Source organism: Falco naumanni, chromosome 1 (assembly GCF_017639655.2).
Source record: "Falco naumanni isolate bFalNau1 chromosome 1, bFalNau1.pat, whole genome shotgun sequence".
NCBI classification, from domain to species: domain Eukaryota; kingdom Metazoa; phylum Chordata; class Aves; order Falconiformes; family Falconidae; genus Falco; species Falco naumanni.
The window spans coordinates 123,818,380-123,837,487 of NC_054054.1; the positions used below are offsets into that span (position 1 = coordinate 123,818,380).

The 19,108-nt window shown below is 42.6% G+C and overlaps 1 protein-coding gene across 1 annotated transcript in view; it reads right to left on the reverse strand.

The window, feature by feature from the left end:
* Nucleotides 1–12,608, reverse strand: part of PRKCA (protein kinase C alpha) — a 159,423-nt gene extending 146,815 nt beyond the window's left edge. Inside the window, exons 1-2 of the mRNA XM_040582020.1 lie at nt 12,212–12,608; nt 8,948–8,979 (exon numbers count right to left, since the gene is read on the reverse strand). Coding sequence (XP_040437954.1) covers nt 8,948–8,979; nt 12,212–12,384 — 205 coding nt within the window. The 5' untranslated portion in view covers nt 12,385–12,608. The remainder of the gene's footprint in view (nt 1–8,947; nt 8,980–12,211) is intronic.
* Nucleotides 12,609–19,108: the final 6,500 nt, after the last annotated feature.

The following is a 19,108-nucleotide window of genomic DNA, read 5'->3' on the forward strand; positions in this document are numbered from 1 at the left end:
ATAATGCTTTTGATTTAAACTAAAGAATAAAAAGGGTCAATGGCTGCAGCCCTAGTTAAAATTTTTTGTCATCTGAATATGGGCTATTTTGTCAGCAAAAAAATAAAAAAGGCAACAACTTGACAGTTATTACATAAGGTAAAAAAAGCCTTAAATATGCTGTACAAGCTATTTGTGTTGATCATTGTCCATTCATGGACACTTCTGACAACATCAAAACCTATATAAATGTGACTAAACGAAGAACAAATGTTCTTCTAAATCTTGACCGGCCATCATATAAAGACCAGTATCAATTAGAATTTTGCAGCTTCACTTTAAAAACTAAACAGTAGCAAATTAAGACACTAATAATAACCAGTGTTTCTGGACAAACTTGCATTTTCAGTTCAAAAAAAGTGTTTCTGTATGGGTGTAAACAAATTATTAAGACACTTTGTAAACAATAGGGGACAGACAAAAATAATAATTCCAGTAAGTTTCTACATTTATAGCGACATATTCAAAACATCTAATAAAGCTCGTTTGATGAAAATATTTTAATTAATAAAAACAGCACTGTGGTTTCAAAATCTACATTAAATCACAAGAAGACATTCTGAAAAAAGGTCTACGTGCCTGCAGTTCCATACAGTCTAAGTTATATAACTGCAGAAATTAACCAGGAAACTTCATGTAAATCGAATTATAATGAAGAGATCAGAGTAAGTGACAGTGAAATCCACATTAAGATACATATGCACGTGTTCTGTTGCCTGACAAGGTAACAGTTATGAATCACATCTGCGGAAGGCAATACTCATAAATTGCTGCCATTGAAAAATTAACAGCTGATGACCGACTCCCGAGCACTCCCAGCCCCTACAAGTCTTCAACAAGCACTGCTGAAATCAGTTAGCATTATAATATTCAGTATCTACAAGAATTTAGAAACACTTGAAGGGTAGTTCCTGTTAGTAATTACACACAAGAGTCCTTCACTCTTAGACTTCCATGCTTTCTACTGCAGATGTCAAAGCTGAGGAACTGAGCCTAAAGTACTTATTAAATAACACATAATTTTTACCTTTTGCCCTAAAAAGAAACAACCCACAGAAACAAACATAAAAAATAATTATCACTGCATCCCAACACGGAAATCTGGTTTCTTCATCTTTCTGCAACTTTCTTTCCAACATTTCATTAAATTCTACTCATGCCATAAGTCACATCCACAGAAATCTTGTATAAAATTAACACCATATGTGGCTTCATATAAACAGTTGATGTGCAGTATTGCACTAAAGCAGAGGGAAAAATAAAGAATACGCCAAACTTTATCTTGCCCAGGACTCAAACTGGTTTATCTGTCAACTCTGAATGAGCTATCACTCCCACATGTTTAATTAGAAGCTGAAAAGCTTCATAAAATTACATCCAGGGCACTGGAACAGTCAGTTTCTTTTGACTGTAACACACTGCTGGGATAACTAACTAATTCAAGTAAACAAAACAAAACTTAATATTTTAGAAGTGTGGGAAGGGTGAAGACTGTTTTAGCCTTCAAATGTAATAAAAGAAAAAAACCCTTTTGCTGCAAGATAAGATTTAATTATGTTCCAGTTTTGATGAGCACAATATCACCAAGGAAACTTTTAAGAAGACAGAAGTGCAATGGCGTATTTCTCTTATTGTACTGTCATGTTCTATGTTGAGTGAACTGTATATTTAATGAATTGTGCATTGGGTATAGAATCATTTAGGTTGGAAAAGACCTTTAAAATAGAGTCCAACCATTAACTTAGCACTGCCAAGTCTACCACTAAATCACATCCCTAAGTGCCACATCTACACGTCTTGAAGATACCTCCAAGGATGGAGACTCATCCATATCTATTTGATTTTTTTTTTTTTTGCGATACACATAATTGTAGTAACAGAGAATCCTCACCAACATGAATACATGAATCTTCCCTCTTCTGACAAAGATGTCCTATTGTCCTTTCTATAGAGCAATGGTGCTCAGAGACAACATATCCCCTTTCCCCCTCCCAGAAGACAACTGCTGAAAGCATAAACCTGTATGTCTACATTATCAAGTAACACTCCAATGGAAAAAGTTCTGTAGAAAAAACAGTACCGAGACCTAGACGCCCATACAGCCCCCATTTCAGTTCAGAGGGTTTACATTTGATGAGCTGCAGTGTGATCCATGAGCCCAACATCCTTTAGCACCTGGAGGACATCAAATGTGCTGCGGTACTGCAGCTCTCTGTGCAGTATCACGCAATGGAAATCCACCCTGTGTGCTCCAAGACCACCCAGCAAAGCAAACCAAAGCATTGTGAAAGCAGGGATGACTGGGATGCGCATTTCCAAAGGGCTTCCCTAATCCAAACCAACACTAATGTATTCGCACTCGTTAAGACTCAGGAGTTTCATCTGCATGTCAGTGCTGTTCTCAGTAAAAGCCTGGAACGTGGCTAATTTTTCAGAATTCAGCTGCAGGGATAGGAACAGAATCTCAACTTACACTAGTATCAGGCAATTAATAGGACTGCATTTCTTCATAATATGGGACATATGTTGCAAAGGGAAGGAAAGGGACAGCTGAAGGAGGGGAAGAACAAATAAATAAAAGCTGACAAGAGAAATGTACAATAAGCATCTTATCTGCATGCTTATAATCTGTATTTCAGATTATCTGGAGATCATTAAAATTACTATCCTTTGAGGAGGAGTCCACAGGTACACAGTCCACAGATCAGGCTGAGGGCAAAAGGCCAACAGAAAGGGGCAGAGCTGGTGACAGGAATCATTGCAACTGTCTGTGTGCTGATAGAATTTATGCTCCCAAGTGTGCTTGGTGGGTTTGGGGTTTTTTCTTTGATTTTTTTTTTTTTTTGGGGGGGGGGAGGGGGAGGGGGGTTGGGGGTAAGGTGTATGTGGTTGGTTTTTGCTCTGGAGGTTCTATTTTTGAACAGATATCTCCAAGTTATACACAAGAAAATATACTAATTAGCTGCTTTAAACATATTTAAGTTCCTGTTTCAGAAAATGTCATGCTGACCATTAAGTGACATAGAAAGCATCAGTCACAAACTCTTAGTGACTTCCATGGAATTCATTTCTAAATCTCAGGCTTATAGAAACGTTAATGTAAACTGTATCACGTGACTAATAAGTAATATAAAGAACACAAAGAAAAACACATTGCCCAACTGTGGTCTGTAATACCTGATCCCACCACAAAAATGATAAAGGTACAAGAGAAGAGATTCTGCTATACAGAGGAGAACCTACTTTGTATCTTATCCACCCTCCGGCAATAACATTTCCAAGTAAGGAAGACAGAAAATATTTTTATGAGAAGCAACACAGCAATGTAATACACTTTTCTTTATTAGGTTGGGGTTTTTTGTTACAAAGAAAAATGAAGATAGTAAAACAGACAAGAAACTCTTGATAGGGGAAACAGAGCTAATGGGATGGAAATCCAAGAACTATGCCTTGATCCATACACAAGAAAGAATGAATTGTGCCGCTTCCTCTATAAACATGTTATAAGGGAACTGAGGACTAATAAAAACTGTACAGGTCACCCAGGTCACAGCTGTTCAGAGGTTTCATTGGTTCAAATCTTCAGAACATAGATATAGCATTAAAAATCCCTCAACCACCTCTTTACAGAGACCTTTAATACAACATTTTTAATGAAAAAACGTGGTTTAAAGAGGAGGCAGCATCAGTGGGTTCTTTTGTCTTTTCACTGTAGAAGAGAGGTCAAGAACTAGCGGACAAAAAACAACACAGAGAAAATGGAAGTGCTGGTTTAATGTGCCAATATTATGATATTTGCAAGGACAGTGAAAAAATAAAATCCAACCATTTCTATTTTTAGTGAAGGAGCTACTGCAGATGTCTAACTAGCCCAGAACCAGCAGCATTAAGCAGCATACCTAGCATGACACAAGCTATTCCAAAAAGCTTACCATATCGACTTCAGATAAAATTCAACATTCAGAAAAAGTCTGAAAATAAATTGAAGGAAGGTGGGGGGAAAAAAGGTGGAAAGAGCAATAGTTGCACAGATTAGCTAAGCATAATGATCTGTTTTAATTGATTTCTCTAATATTTATGTGAACTAGAAAACAAACGTGATACTCTTCCTTAGCTAGTTATTATCCTTAAGCCAAATTTATTTCAAAGCTGAAACGTAGCAGAATATGGCACTTCCTTAGATCCTGCAGAAATAGTGTAAAAGAGGGAAAACTTGCAGTTAATAACTACAAATTTTGACCATTTGGAAGAGAATTAACAACAGGCCCTTAATCAGGAACATGACTTGATCGTGTTTATATTACTGTAACTAAAAATATTTTCACCTTGAGGAACTCACTGAGCCTTCAGTGCTGAACTTAAAACCACCGTCTAAACATACATAAACACACGTTCTTCAATGAACACTCTTCACATCTTAGTGAATTGCTATTTCTTGTGCTCTGTTCACCAGAAAAACTTTTACAAACCAAACAGAAAGAAACAAATACAGGTTATACTCAGAGTATAACAGTATCAAAGAGTGAAGAACCCGAAATTTAACTTAAAAGCTTGCTTAATTTGAACTCTGCTTTCTTAAAAGAGGAACTTTCATGCGATGGCAGATTGAAAAACACTTTATTCCATTTTTCACGTTCCTCTTGCAGTATTTCCAGGTGCACATCACAGTAAAGCTTTCAGCTTTACAGACAGCTTGCTGCCCTGCTTGACAACATAAGAACGCAAAAACAAAGCCACAACTCCCTTAAACAATCTCATTATCATGTTTTCACTACCACAAAGAAAATCAAACAGCAAAACCAAAACAGGAGAATAAGAACCCCTGTTTCAAAAGCACAATATTTTAAAATAGTTCATGTTTGTAGAAATCAACAATAAAACACAAACAGCAAACCACTTCCTACTAACAGGACGCAGTAACAATATATTCCTTAGGAGAAAATTAATCCAGCTGAACTCTTTCACATTCACACATTACCAGTGACAGGCCCAGACTGTTCCCACTGCGACTTTTTGACCCCAAACCTTCTCTCTGAAAAACTAACTTCTGATAATGCAGCAGAAATCTGCAGCCTTTCCATGAAATAACGTATCACAACTCATAGTTGCAAACCTAAGTAGCCATTCTGAGTATCTATTTGCTAGTATATACAGCAGCTAGCCACACCAGGATATACACATGAAGATACAAACTACTTAGGATGCAGACAGTCTCTTGCTAAGCATTTGTGTGGTAATAATGCAATTGCACCCTGAACCTCTGGCACATTAAGGGCATTAGAAGCCATACTAAATTGAATTTATTGTCTTTTGAAAATTCATAGGGATAGCATAAAAATAAGGAGGGGAGAAAAAAAACCCACTTTTTTTTCACAAAGTATTTGGCAAGGTTTTTTTAAAAGAAAATAAATGCGAATCCTTCAATCCCAAAGAAGTCACTGAAATGTTTTTACGTAATGCTGAAGCTGAACACTACAGCAGAAACATAGGCATTGAAATCATAAAAATAATTACATGCATTTGAAAACATGTTCCAAGGCTCAAAGCCAGCCTGATGAAAAAAGGTATTAATGGTACAAAAAAAGATCATCGCAGTATAGCATTAAGTTTTAAATAAAACTTAAACATAAAAATACTTTCTTTTGAGGACATTCTTAAAAATAAAACTAGAACTGTATTTTGTGTGACACTTTTCTAAAAGAAGCTTTAAAAACATATAAAAGCATACTGTGTTAGCTGCAATGCTTAATATTACATAAACACTAAGTAGGGACTTTTCACAGAACGGGTGGGGTTGGAAGGGACCTCTGGAGATCATCTAGTCCCAGGTTCATCTACAGCAGGTTGCTCAGGATCACATCCAGGTGGGTTTTGAACGTCTCCAGAGAAGGAGGCTCCGCAGCCCTCTGGGCAGCCTGTTCCAGTGCTCTGTCACCCTCAAGGTAAGGAAGTTCTTCCCCATATCCAGAAGGAAGTTCTTCCCCATATCCAGAAGGAAGTTCTGGGGTTGCAGTTTGTGCCCGTGGCCCCTTGTCCTGTCGCTGGGCACCACTGAAAAGAGCCTGGCCCCACCCTCTTGGCACGTGCCCCTAAGGTATTTGTGTGCATAGGTAAGATCCCCTCGGTCTTCTCCAGGCTACGCAGGCCCAGCTCTCCCAGCCTTTCCTCCTAAGGGAGATGCTCCTTTCCCCTCGCCAGCTTCGCAGCCTCTGCTGGACCCTTCTCCAGCAGTTCCCTGTCTCTCTTGAGCTGGGGAGCCCAGAACTGGACACAGTACTCCAGATTTTTTAAGTAGAGAATTATTAACACAAATATTCATAGAATAAATGCAGTTTCTTAGAGCAGAAGCATCATTTGAGCTTGATACATTACTCTCGTGGACTTTTCCCCTTCCCTTTGGTAACAAAGCCCAGAGGAATTTGAAACAACTTTGGAAATAATAAAACCACCTAACTCTGAAACCTGCCCGACATCAAGTTTCTGTCTGCCAGGAGATTTTACAACACTCCTGAAAACAGCTAAAAAAGTTTCTTATAATGGAAACTCTGACGGACCAAGAACTACAGTTATACTAGGAGCTGTCACTGTAATATTCTTTCCTTTCTTTCATGTCATACTGAAATCTCCATTTTCTTCTTAATTTGTCACTTTTCTGTAAAGGTAGCTTATCTAAAGCTTAATTAAAGAAACTAGGGGGTTTTTTGCAACCAACCTTCTAGTTTCACGTGTTTTTTAAAAAAAATTCATTCTTCTCACTAATTTTGATCACTAATTTGTCTTCCCAGGTTTAGATGATGATTTTTTAGATAGAAGCTTCAGAAAGTTGAACTGAAAAAACACCGACTCACCTGCTTAACTTTATCATGGAAGTTTTATTTTTCAAGAGTATTATCCGAAGAGTATGAACTTGATTTTCATCACAGTCAAATTTAATGAATGATGGCAAAAAACCCCACTACTTAAACTTATTAGTGCACCAACAATAACTTGCTACAAGCTACCTAAAATTTGAATATTTCTTAGAGATTTTGACTGTGTAAGAATACCGACAAGAATGATGCATACAAGTCTTCATCAAAGGGACACTGCAGAACCTTACTCCAATGCAGACAAAAGTCCAGTTTGAACATATTTAGGTCCCTAAAAAGTATCACTTCCAAAGCATTTAAAAATAAATAAGGCTGCTCTACTGCTTTTACTCTTGGTTGTATTCAGGCATGGAGTTTGGAGGGAAAATGCAACTGAACTCAAGTTTTTAGCTAGCTTTAGCAAGATTAGTCCTCATCAGACAAAACTACTTCTAGCTAACTAGAATTCCAATGGTAAAAGGAATTCTGGGCTCAGAATCCAAAATACTGGAAATGAAGTGCCATAGCAAATTTGATCTGTGGCTCCGATGAGTGGATCATGTCCAATTTGATCCACTACCTGACTGACTGGAAGACAGGAGAAAGTCAACATTGTGCAAACTGCAAAACTTAAGATACATAACAGTATAATTTAAATGCAGCCCAAATTATTTTCTCTATACCAATGGAAAACTGTACTGATCACCTAAGTAATTCCTTAACTATCTGAGCTATGCTGAATGGGATTCAGGAAATGCCATTCCATATCCGACTGGGGACTACGGACTGACATACAGCACTACTCTGGATGCTATGACTAGCAAAAAACTGGATGATATCTATAAAGCTTAGTATTAACATCTTGGGACACAGAGGAAGTTACATATGAGATTCATAGTAAAATCATGGTTGCACGCTTACCTCAATAAGGCATGCAATGTTCTCACAACACGTGTGTGCCTGCAAGTTTCTACTTGCAGAAAGAAAAAATATTTATTGCGACATCTTTAAAAGGCATCATTCTTTTGCATTCAGTTTCTCAGAGGTTTAATTTCAGGAATATCAACTAACATCAACTTTCACAGAAATACCACAGAATCCATAATTTCACTAACTACTAAGTAAAAGCAACATTCAGGATAGTCAAATATGCTCTAAAGCATTAGCAAATAACCATTTAAAAAAATACAATGAAAGAAACAACCAAAAGGCTAGCTAATGAGTACACAATGTACATCTGCAGGTGAAATGATAGGGAAGAAGGTGGGGGAAGAGAAAGAGACAACAAAAAGCCTCATCCTAATTAGGTAAACATATGACAGAGAGAAAAAAACCCAAACAATAGTGGGGTGCGGTTATGTTATGATTAAATGCTAAATAATGATAAGAATTTGGCAAAAATACAGGATATGTGAGAATACAGCATATAATGCTCTGGCTTTCATGTGTGCAGTTATCTTCCACTACAGTACCTTTCAATTTCTCAAGGTTAGTAGAATTTATTGTATCAGTGATTTTGTAGCGGTGGATTTTTTTGTAATTGTATATTACGTAAGACAGAAAAATGCTGCTTGTCCTAAAATGTAGTTCAAACCAAAGGTCCTCCTAAACATACAGCGCATGAAAATTAAAAACAGGGAGCTTGGGTTATGAAAAGAAGCCATATGACTAAAAAGTGAATCCATTTTCCAAAACGCCCACACAGACAAGAGCTTCTGATGTGAAAAATGGTCTCTGCAAAAGCTAAATTGCACAGATTATTTTCCTGAAAAGTTAGAATCTGCACTACATGCAGATTATGTATTTTCTGTGACGAGATTAAAAAAACCCACAATTTTTTATGTTATTACAGTATGAACAATTAATTGACTGTTCAATGTATATGATAGAAATACCAATACTTATTTAATTGAATAATTGTCTTCCTTTAGAATTTACATAGGCAGAGATGCTTGCTTAGTTTTCCCAGGCTTGTCTCCCTCTTGCTGCAGGCAAGTTTTGGTTAGCTTCAGAATGAGGTGCAACGAGGCATGCCAGCCAACATAGCATTTATGGCTTACCTTGACACTGAAATCCTTGTTTCCCAAATCCCCTGCATAAAAAAGAAAAAAAAAAAAAAACTGTCTTAGCATAGTTTAGTTATGATTTCTTCTCAGTGATCTGTAACAACATAAAAATAGCTACATATTAAATTACTCAGATTTTGCTAAGACAGCAACAGATTTTAAAATATACAACACAGAACAGCCCACCCATTTCAAAGCAGAGAACAATACCTGTCACCAGCTATGTAATTTCAGCTTCTGGCAACAATTTTTTTATTATTATTATTTTACAAGCTATTTTGGATCTACAATTATCATCAGCTGTGATTACCGCATAATATTTCAACGCATTTAATGCGGCATGTACACTTAACAGCAATGTAAAGTATTCCAAGTTCTAGCAACGGTGTCTAAAACAAATCAGACTTAGGTTTTCATCCAAATTTTAGGATTGCATGCAGACATTGTTACGCGCCTCAGAGATACCAGTGGCTTGTTGTATAGAAAGGAGGCAGGTTAAAGGTTTTGCTTGTTTCAATATAAATGAGAAGACAGGCCCACTGGCTTCATACCCATTATTCTTCCAGCTTCCTTGCTTTATTTCTGTAACAAAATACAAATGTGCGTGTAATACTTTACCAATGAATACAGGGACACACAAGCATGGTGGCACAGGGTATCCGGAGTCCCAGTGTACATTATACTTCTGGTTAATTGCACTGCTGTTGGTTTTATTTATTTGTTTGTCTTTAAACATTCAATATGCTCTTTCCACAAAAATATATATTTTGAGTATCCTCCCTATAAACATTTCTCTGCATTTTCCCTCTTTGCAGAACATTTTTCATCTGGAGACCAGGAGCTGCTTACACTCAAAGACAAATGAACAAAAGCTGTGAACTGTAGAAGTTAGCCAGTATGCTGTATGCAATTAGCAACAGAAAGTATGGCCATCAACTTTGAGGAAACGTTTGTTTTTTTAAATAATATCAACAATTTCCCCACTTCACTTTTTATTTATTTATCTAAAAGAGAAGAGACAAAACATTTAGTATTACTTCAGGTGGAAACTGACATTACACAGCTTCGAGCCTTTCCATAGATTTCTCAAAAGGCTCTACCTGTTATGTTATTCATGGGCCTAAACTAAGAAAACCAGAAGAAACATAGAAATGTTTGTTTACTTGGCAGCATGCATGACTACACTATACTGTCATTCTGCTGCTGTTTCCTCTTGTTTTCACAAAAGCAAAAAGCATGTACTGAATGTGTCCAAATGCAATGGCAAGAAAGCTGACAGCAGGACTAAGAACATGAAACAGACTGTAGATAATTTTTCACCCTTTTAAGCAGACCTTTTTGTTAAGAACATTCCTGTATTAGCTACTCTAAAAGCACAGCAGTTCTGCAGTGTTTGAGCTGAATTCATAGGCCAACCAGCTGCAGTCCCTTGACTCCCTGCTCAGTTACAATGTATTTTAAGTAAGAGGTTTTTTAAAAAAACCCAACACTTCAGAAACAAAGTACAGATCAAAGCTGTTTAAGAAGACAAGGAGGCACTGAACTGTTTTAGTAAGTGTTACCTGGTCAAAATAACCTAAGAAAAAAAACCCACCTGTTTGCATAGTTCATGGAAAGGTTGTATTTACTATTCTTTATATCTTAAAACCTATATTAGTTGCCACACTTTATTTTGGAAATAGATAAAGTACTTTTTATGGTGTATGATGCTTATTGAAGAGCTGCCCATCTTCAAATGAGGAAATGAAATAAGAGTTTGAGTTGTCAGGTGCTCATCTGATGAATCTTAAGAGCTTCCTTAGACTCACTAGCAGGACAAGACAAAAGAGCACAGCTACTCTTGCCACTCTTGTCAGCTACAGGAATACCCTTTTACTTTCAAATCCATCCTAGCATTTCATGACAGTATTCCACTTTTGTTTTTTAATTGTGCTACTTATGTGCACACACACAGTCCAACAATAGTACTGCAGCATTTTTTCACGCTTCCCAATTAATTCTGTTTTAGATTAACTTCGATGCAGTTTCTGAAGGTCTCTCACTTCTACCATACAAACTTTGAATTTTTTTTCACGTAAGAAAAAAAAAAAACCCATGCTCAAAAAGTTGACTTGTTTCTTCTGCAATCTACCATTCTCCGTTTTCCTTCCTTTCCTGCCTTACTCTGCTAATATATTTCAATTATTTCTGAAGTCTTTCTTCAACACAAGCCGAAGAAAACTCAAGCAGGCAAAGGTCTGCGTCCAGGTGCATAAACATGCAAAAAAGAGCAAGGCACCTGCCACAGACACAGAGCCAGCTGGGTACAGCCGCCTCCAGGTGTTTTACAACTTTGCCTAAAATAAATCACAGCTCCCATGCCCAGCGAGGCAGCCTGCGCGCCTCGCCCTGCGCGGCCGCACGCCAGCGGGGGGGGGAGCAATGCGCACCCGCGGAGCTCCAGCGCTCGCCAGGCGCCCCCGCGGAGGGCAGGCGCGGAGCCCACCGGCCCAACCGGGACCCGTAGGGGTATTTCTCTTCCCCCCTCCCCCCACCAACAGCTCAGCAGTGAGGGGGTCGGTAGGAAGTTTTCCTCCCTAGCAAAAGCCCTTCTTTTCCAGACCTCCCTCCCCTTCCTAAACGCGTAACGTAGCGGCGGTGCCTGCGCGCTCCTCGGCTCCCTGCCCTCCCTCTGCCGCAGGAGCAAATAAAGCAGGCACGGCTCGCAAAGTTAAGGCAGGGCTGCAGAACTTGTGCCACACAGCAACACCCACAGCATGAAACAGAAAACCCTCCGCTCCCACCGCGGCAGCTGCAGCGCGGCGGGGCTCCCCGCACCACGGCGGGGCGGGCACGGAGACGGGGCTCCGCGGGTGCGCTCCGCCGAGCCGAGCAACGCCCGGGGGGCGACGGGGGAACGCGAACCCGGCTGATTTGGGAAACCATCACCCCCACCGATCCAGGCGCCGCCGATCTCTGCGGCACGGGCCAGCGCTGCCCGCCGAGCGCCGGCGGGTTCAGGGGCTGCCCCCGGCCGGGGCGCGGGGCGCGCCGGGCTCAGGCAGGGCGCTGGGGCGCCGGTGGCCGCAGGCAGCCCGCCGGGAGCGCGGCTCCCGCACCGCGGCTCACCTGACCGGCGCCGGGGCAGCGAGCGGCGGCACCGGCGCCCGGGAGGGGAGGCACGGCCGGGGCTGCCCCGGAGCGGGGAGTCCCCCAGGGTGGGCGGGCCCGGCGGGTGCGGGGGGGGGGGGGGGGCAGGGCGCTCCCGGGGTCGCTCACCAGATGAAGTCGGTGCAGTGGCTGCAGAACGTGGGCTGCTTGAAGAAGCGCGCGATGAATTTGTGCTCCTTCACCTCGTGCACGTTCTTCTGCCTCAGGGCCCCCTTGCGAGCGAAGCGCCGCGCCGCGTCCGGGGCCGCGCCGGGCTCGGAGCCCGGGAACACGTCGGCCATAGCGCCCTCCTCTCCACCCCCTCGCCGGGAGCCGGGCCGCGCCGGGAGTCGCCGCCCCGACGTCCACCCCGTCCGGCGGCCGCCGAGTCTCTGGCAACGGCGGCGCTGGGCGCTGCCTCCCGCTCCCGCGCCTGACGTCGGAGCGGCGCGTAGGGAGCGGGAGGAGGATCCCGGCCCCGGGCCCGCTGCTCCGCCCGCGGGGTGAGCGAGCCCCCGGCCGCCGGCGGGGCGGGGCGGGGCGGGGCAGGCCCGGCGCGGGGCCGCCCCCGCCGGGGGGAGCGCGTGCGCCGCGGGGGGGCGCTCCGCAGGGGCGGGGGGTGTCAGCACCTGCCGCCTCCCGTCAGCGGCCCCCGCCCCGCGCACACGCACCCACCGGCGCACCCGCGCACAGGCACCGGCTCCTCTCACACTCACACCGGCTCCTCACCGCCCCCCCCCCCCCCCCCCCGGCTCCTCACCCTCACACACTCGCACACACTCACACACATCCTGGCTCCTCACACTCACGCACCTACACACAGGCTCCTCACACACACACACTCACACACACACACCCTGGCTCCTCACACTTGCACACTCACACACTCACACACACACACTCTCTCTCACACTCACTCACACACACACTCTCTCAGTCTCTCACTCACTCACACACACACACTCCCTCTCTCTCTCACTCACTCTCTCTCTCACACTCACACACACACACACAGAGGCACCGGTTCCTCTCACACTTACATACACACACACACATCCCCCCCTGCACCCCCACCCCCCCTCCCACCCCGCCCGGTTCCTGTCACACACACACAGAGACACTGGCCTCTCACACTCACACACACACACACAGAGGCACCGGTTCCTCACACTCACACACAGAGGCACAGGCTCCTCTCACACTCTCACACACACAGAGACACACGCAGGCACCGGCTCCTCACACTCACAGACACAGGCTTCTCTCACAGTCACACACACAACACAGAGACACCGGCTCCTCTCGCACTCACACGCACATGGAGGCACAGAGGCACCGGCTCCTCACACACACAGGCTCCTCTGACACACACACAGGCACCAGCTCCTCTCACACACACACACAAGACAGTGACTCCCCTCACACTTACACACAGACACATACAGACAGCGGCTCCTCTCTCTCACACACACTCCCCAGCTCTCCCCTGTGTGTACAGGGGCTCCTCACACACACACACGCACGAGCCCTCCCCCAAAACACACACCGGTTCCTGTCACGCACACAGGTTCCTCTGTCTTTCTCACACATCCACCCACACAGGCTTCCCTCACACATGTACTGAGGCTCCCCTCACACACACACACACACACACACACACACACAGAAGCTCCCCTCACACATACACATACACACACAGAAGCTCCCCAGACACATACACACACACAGAGAAGCTCCCCTCACACATACACACACACACACAGAAGCTCCCCTCACACATACATACACACACACACACACACAGAAGCTCCCCTCACACATACATACACACACACAGAGAAGCTCCCCTCACACATACATACACACACACACACACACACAGAAGCTCCCCTCACACACACACACACACACACACAGAAGCTCCCCTCACACATACACACACACACACACACACACACAGAAGCTCCCCTCACACATACACACACACACACACAGAAGCTCCCCTCACACATACATACACACACACCCCTCGGCTCCCCTCACGCACGCACCCACCCACACAGAGGGCATCCAGCCCCCTTCTCTGCCTCCCACGTGGAGCTGCCTCCCTTCGCACACGCGGAGGGTAGCTCACGCACGGACACGGCGTTCCCGCAGTGTCGGCCATGGGAGCTGACACCTTCCTTCCAGGCTGGGCCCAGCATCAAGCGGAGCTGCTGCCCTCAGCAGCCGCAGGGCCTGGGCAGGACTGGCAGCCACGGCACGGGTGACCCTCCGGCACCACTGCCTCCCTCTTCCCTTCACTCAGCACACAGCCCCTACGCCGTGCCACAAGCCCAACCACCGCCATCGCAAAGAGCACGGCTAACTTATACCCAGCTGCTCTCTGCCGCCTTCGCAGCGCGCGCTTCCTGTGCCTGCCGTGAGAGATGTCATTCCACCACCACAACAAACAAAGGTGTAGCCAGACGCTCTCCTTCGCAAACCTCTCCCCTTCCTGCAACTCAGGAACCCGACAGCATACATGTAAACGCTGGGGCCAGACTGTACATCATGCGGTACCCGCTGGACCTACAACACATGACGAAAGAGCAGGTGCACTGTCTTGCCCCACTGCAGCATGTCACAGATCTATAATTTACCACACAATACAAATATCCTCAACAAAAAATGCAGGAAACAAGCGGTAAATCTTTTTCACTAACTAATGCATCCAGCACGTACACAAAAGACTTTGACTGTGTTTTTATGCAGTGTGCCAACAATGTAATAAAATGTTCCATAAACTAACCGATCTGTTCATTTATTCCCATTACAAGCAAAATATTCAGAAGTCCCCGGACACAGGAACATCTACCTATGGCAAATGTGCATCCTGTCACATAGCAATTCATACAGTATCTCCATACATTCAGAAAAAACACCACATAAACTATGACTATCTTAACATAAAAACACAATATCTGCATTAAACAAAGAAAACAAGTGCTAAACATATTTTTTTTTAATAAGTGCTATTCCCATGGCTACAAATTTTCACATATGGGAAATAGATGCTTATTAAAAGTTCCTCTACCCCAATATATCTACATACTCATTAAGTCTGTCTGTGTAAGTATGTGTAATATGTTTTATTTCACAAGAATGAAAGCAAGCTAATTTATGGAAATTAAGTCTTATTTGCTGATTGGAGAAGTGCACACGGACATTTACCACAGAACTTGTTGCACGGTATCTCATACTTAATTTTAAACCCTAGGTTTCTGGGTGCAGCCTGGCTGAACTGGTACTGTAGCATTTCATCAACCACCTGATGACGGTGATAGCCCCGTTTTTTCTCTAAGCTTATAGAATCAAGCCAGATGCCCTAGAATCTGTTTCCATATGCCCTTGCTTCATGCACTTTTATTTTGCAAGCAACTACTTTCAAATTTGATCCGAAATTCAATAAAATGTAAAGATTTTTGATTTGGTTTCTACCTATTCTGCACATCTTCAAACCTCTTATTCCTCTTCAGAGGGAATAGATATTTCTTGCCTTAATTAACTTATGCCAAAGCATGAGAAGCACTAAGAAACATTTTGTACTCTCATTAAGTGTTCTATCAAGAAATATGGAACGTATTTATTTCTATTCTTTCATTGCGGTATTACAAACATAGCTACTGAAATTGGAGAATATGACTGAATCAGATGCAACTTGCATTACATCTGATTTGGGGCAATCTGTATGTTTAGTATTCCTTAAAACCTGCTGAATCATTTTGGATTCCATTTCCTTTCCTGACAGTGACTCTGGTCAAGATTCATTCACTGAAACATCAGCGAGTGCCCCGGGCTCTTAGTTCCAGCACCCGCTGATTGCCTTGTTAGGCCCCAGAGAAGAGCCAAATGACACCAGTCATGGCACTACCTGATCATGTTTGGATTGCTTTGTCTCTGTAAAGCAACCGTTTTACCTCAAACCTAATAATTATTTTTACGTTGTGATTACACACATTAGGGAAGAGAAAAATATCTATTATGTGTGCATAGCAATCCTCAGACAACTAAGTAAACCAGTACAACACAACCTTCCCTTACTGTATATAACATACAACTCCTCTTACTGCTGTACTTTGGATACACACCACCTACACAATGCTTTTTTTGTATATGTACATATATTTATATATTCACCTTCAATCGTCAAGATTTGTCACTATGACCAGGATACTCTGGCAGCGATACTCCGAGGGGATACTACGTTCCGTTCACCAGACACTTTTGATATATGCTGTCGTAATGTCAGCACCCTCTTGCTGGGAGGCTTTTAATTGCTTGGACACAGGTTTTTCCTACTCTGCACTCAGGTCCTGCGGGTGATACATGAACTCATCCTTCCTCTGCAAATTACTGGAGGAAAGCTGTCTGCCACCTCTTCCTAAGCGCGCACATTCCCACCAGCAGCCCATGACTTGCTCTTCTGCCTAGGGTGGTGTTTGCAATTTGTTTCTGATTCAGGCCATCTGGACAAGGAGTCCGCGTTATCGATGTATGTGTTCAGGCATATACATGGTCATTAAATCAGAGTGCCGGCTTTTCCAATCTCCTGGCAAGCAGCTTCAGAATTCCGACTCCAAAGTGCCATTTACAGGGTCTCCCGGTAACAAATTTACTCCTGTATGAATATTTGGATAATATCCTAAAGAGTTCATCCCTGATAGAAATTCCCATTGGACAGTTTATGAGTTTTTCTCTGAAGAATGTGATTATTGCTGTAACAAACACAACTCCTCAAGTCCTTTGTATATTTGCATCAATATCACCCTTGGTCTGTAAGTGCAAGCATCTGTGTTCATTTTGAAACAGGTTTCTCAGAGTCATTCTGCTGCCTACAAAGTGCCTTCTCCTTTTACTCATCTGGCAGATCAGCATGCTACTGCCTGCATCATTTTTGGATCAAAAAGCAATTGAAACAAGGTCTCCTTCCTAAAGGAAAAGTGTCTGGACTGTTCTGTCCCTATTTACATGTGCTGTGCTGCATCAGATCAACTCAAAGACAAAGCCAAGAACGCCTTCATTGACTTCGGCAATTGTGGCTCTCTATTTTATTATTTCCTGCTTGTCAGACATATTAAACAAACAGGAATCACTTCCTGCTTGAGACCCATAAGGAAGTTCACAACCTAATTTCTCCTCACATTTGAAAACAAATTACAAACACTTCCTTTTCCAGATACTCATCAGAACAAGTAACTATTTTCCAAACCCCTTCTAGGAAGGATGACTTGATCATTGCAAACTTACAGGTTTCTACCATTTTTACCAGCAACTACTGAGGAATTAATTGCCATAATTAAGTCAAAAGCAGTTATCAATTTCCACTAATACATGGACTTTAGAGTAAAATTTCAGAAGCCAGTTTTTCCTAATTTCTTTTTCCACTTCTTCATACTTTGTTACTCTTTTTTGTTTGAAATCACCTCCCCTTCCTAAGTTAGTTTGTCATGTTTTGACCAGGAGCTATTAATTACGAGATAATGTCCACTACTCCTATGTTTTTTCCAGATCCTATTACACATTCACCAACAAAATTGTTTATTGCTCTAACCCAGGTGCTTTGGAAACAATGCACCCTAAATGTTTCAAAAAATCAGAAAAATAAATAAATACACTTGTGTGAGTTTTGTGTGTGGGTTAGCTGAGTGGTGAGAAGGAGGAAGAAATGTTTTGTCTCTCTATATAACAACACTGCCTTCTGCATCTTTCTGTGCCTTTCTGCCTCTGTGTGTTTCCAGTCTGCACAACCCTGCCTGTGCCTCTGTATTTACACTGATTCTCTTCTCTGCCCGTTTCCCCTCAAAGTTACTCTGATTGCAGGTTGGGAAATACTGGGTCATTAGACAGATTTTATTATTGTGACAGACAGCTTGTTTACACATGCTAGTACTAACATGAAAGTCTGAATGTATGTATTAAAACACAGTCAAAAAGAAGGTGAAGTACAGGGGAAAAAAGTCCTATTAGAGATGAGATATCACAGAAAAAATATTTCTGAAAAATCCTGAGGAAAAAAAATGGCATATCATACTAATTAATCATTTGCCAGGGATGAAATTGCAGTTCATTGATGTGTCCTAATCAGCAAAATCCTACTCCCCTTTGTGACATGTAAATGATTCCATTATTTCAACTTTAGTTTCCTTGAAAGTGGTGCAAAAACCATTCCTCATGCAGATAGCTTGTAGCTGCCTGTGAATTATCCTCACAGCAGCTCCCCATGGAATTGGAAATAAATGGCAGATGATGTTCAGAATGTTGAGTGTAAAATACATTTTTTTATATCACTGTTCTCATCAGAATTCTGAGTGACAACCTAGTGCTTTCTTTTCTCACATCTCAGGTGTATTAGGAACATGGTAAAATACCTCCTAGTTATAGAGCTGAATCAGAGCTTGATGCTGTTATACACTGAGATGTGACGGGGGTCCTTTGGGATGTTTCATGGGTTTTGTGTCTTTTTAGATTGTATAAATAAAAATTTCTGCCTCTGCTGGAGTATTTGCCATCGCTGTTTTGCAGATTTTGCCCTTCCCAATAGCAATCACTGTGGAAAACTTTTAATATCTCTTCCAAAAAGTCATTCACATTCTTTTGAGTGCATCAGAACAATTGTCTTGTGTAGGCAAATTTTCAGTCTTCAACTGTACACACAAAAAGGCAGAAAGACACAGACTGAAATACAAACAAAGCACTCAAACCATGTGGAAAAAAGAACAAGCCTCCCTTGTACCAACTAAACAAGACAGCCTCTATTATTTATGTAGAGAAACATGGTGCACAGGTTTGTTAGAAACAAAGTAGGTGGTTTTTGCAAGGGACAGCTGACCCCTGGAATTCCTTGCCCAGAAGAACCAAACGCAAGAAAGCAGCACTGGGCAGGACGCTTACGTGGGCTCAGGGGAGCACGGTGGCCTGGGAGAGACAAGCGTTGGGTGTTACAAAATCACAGACCGCAGCTGGCTCAGAAAATTCCCAAAATGG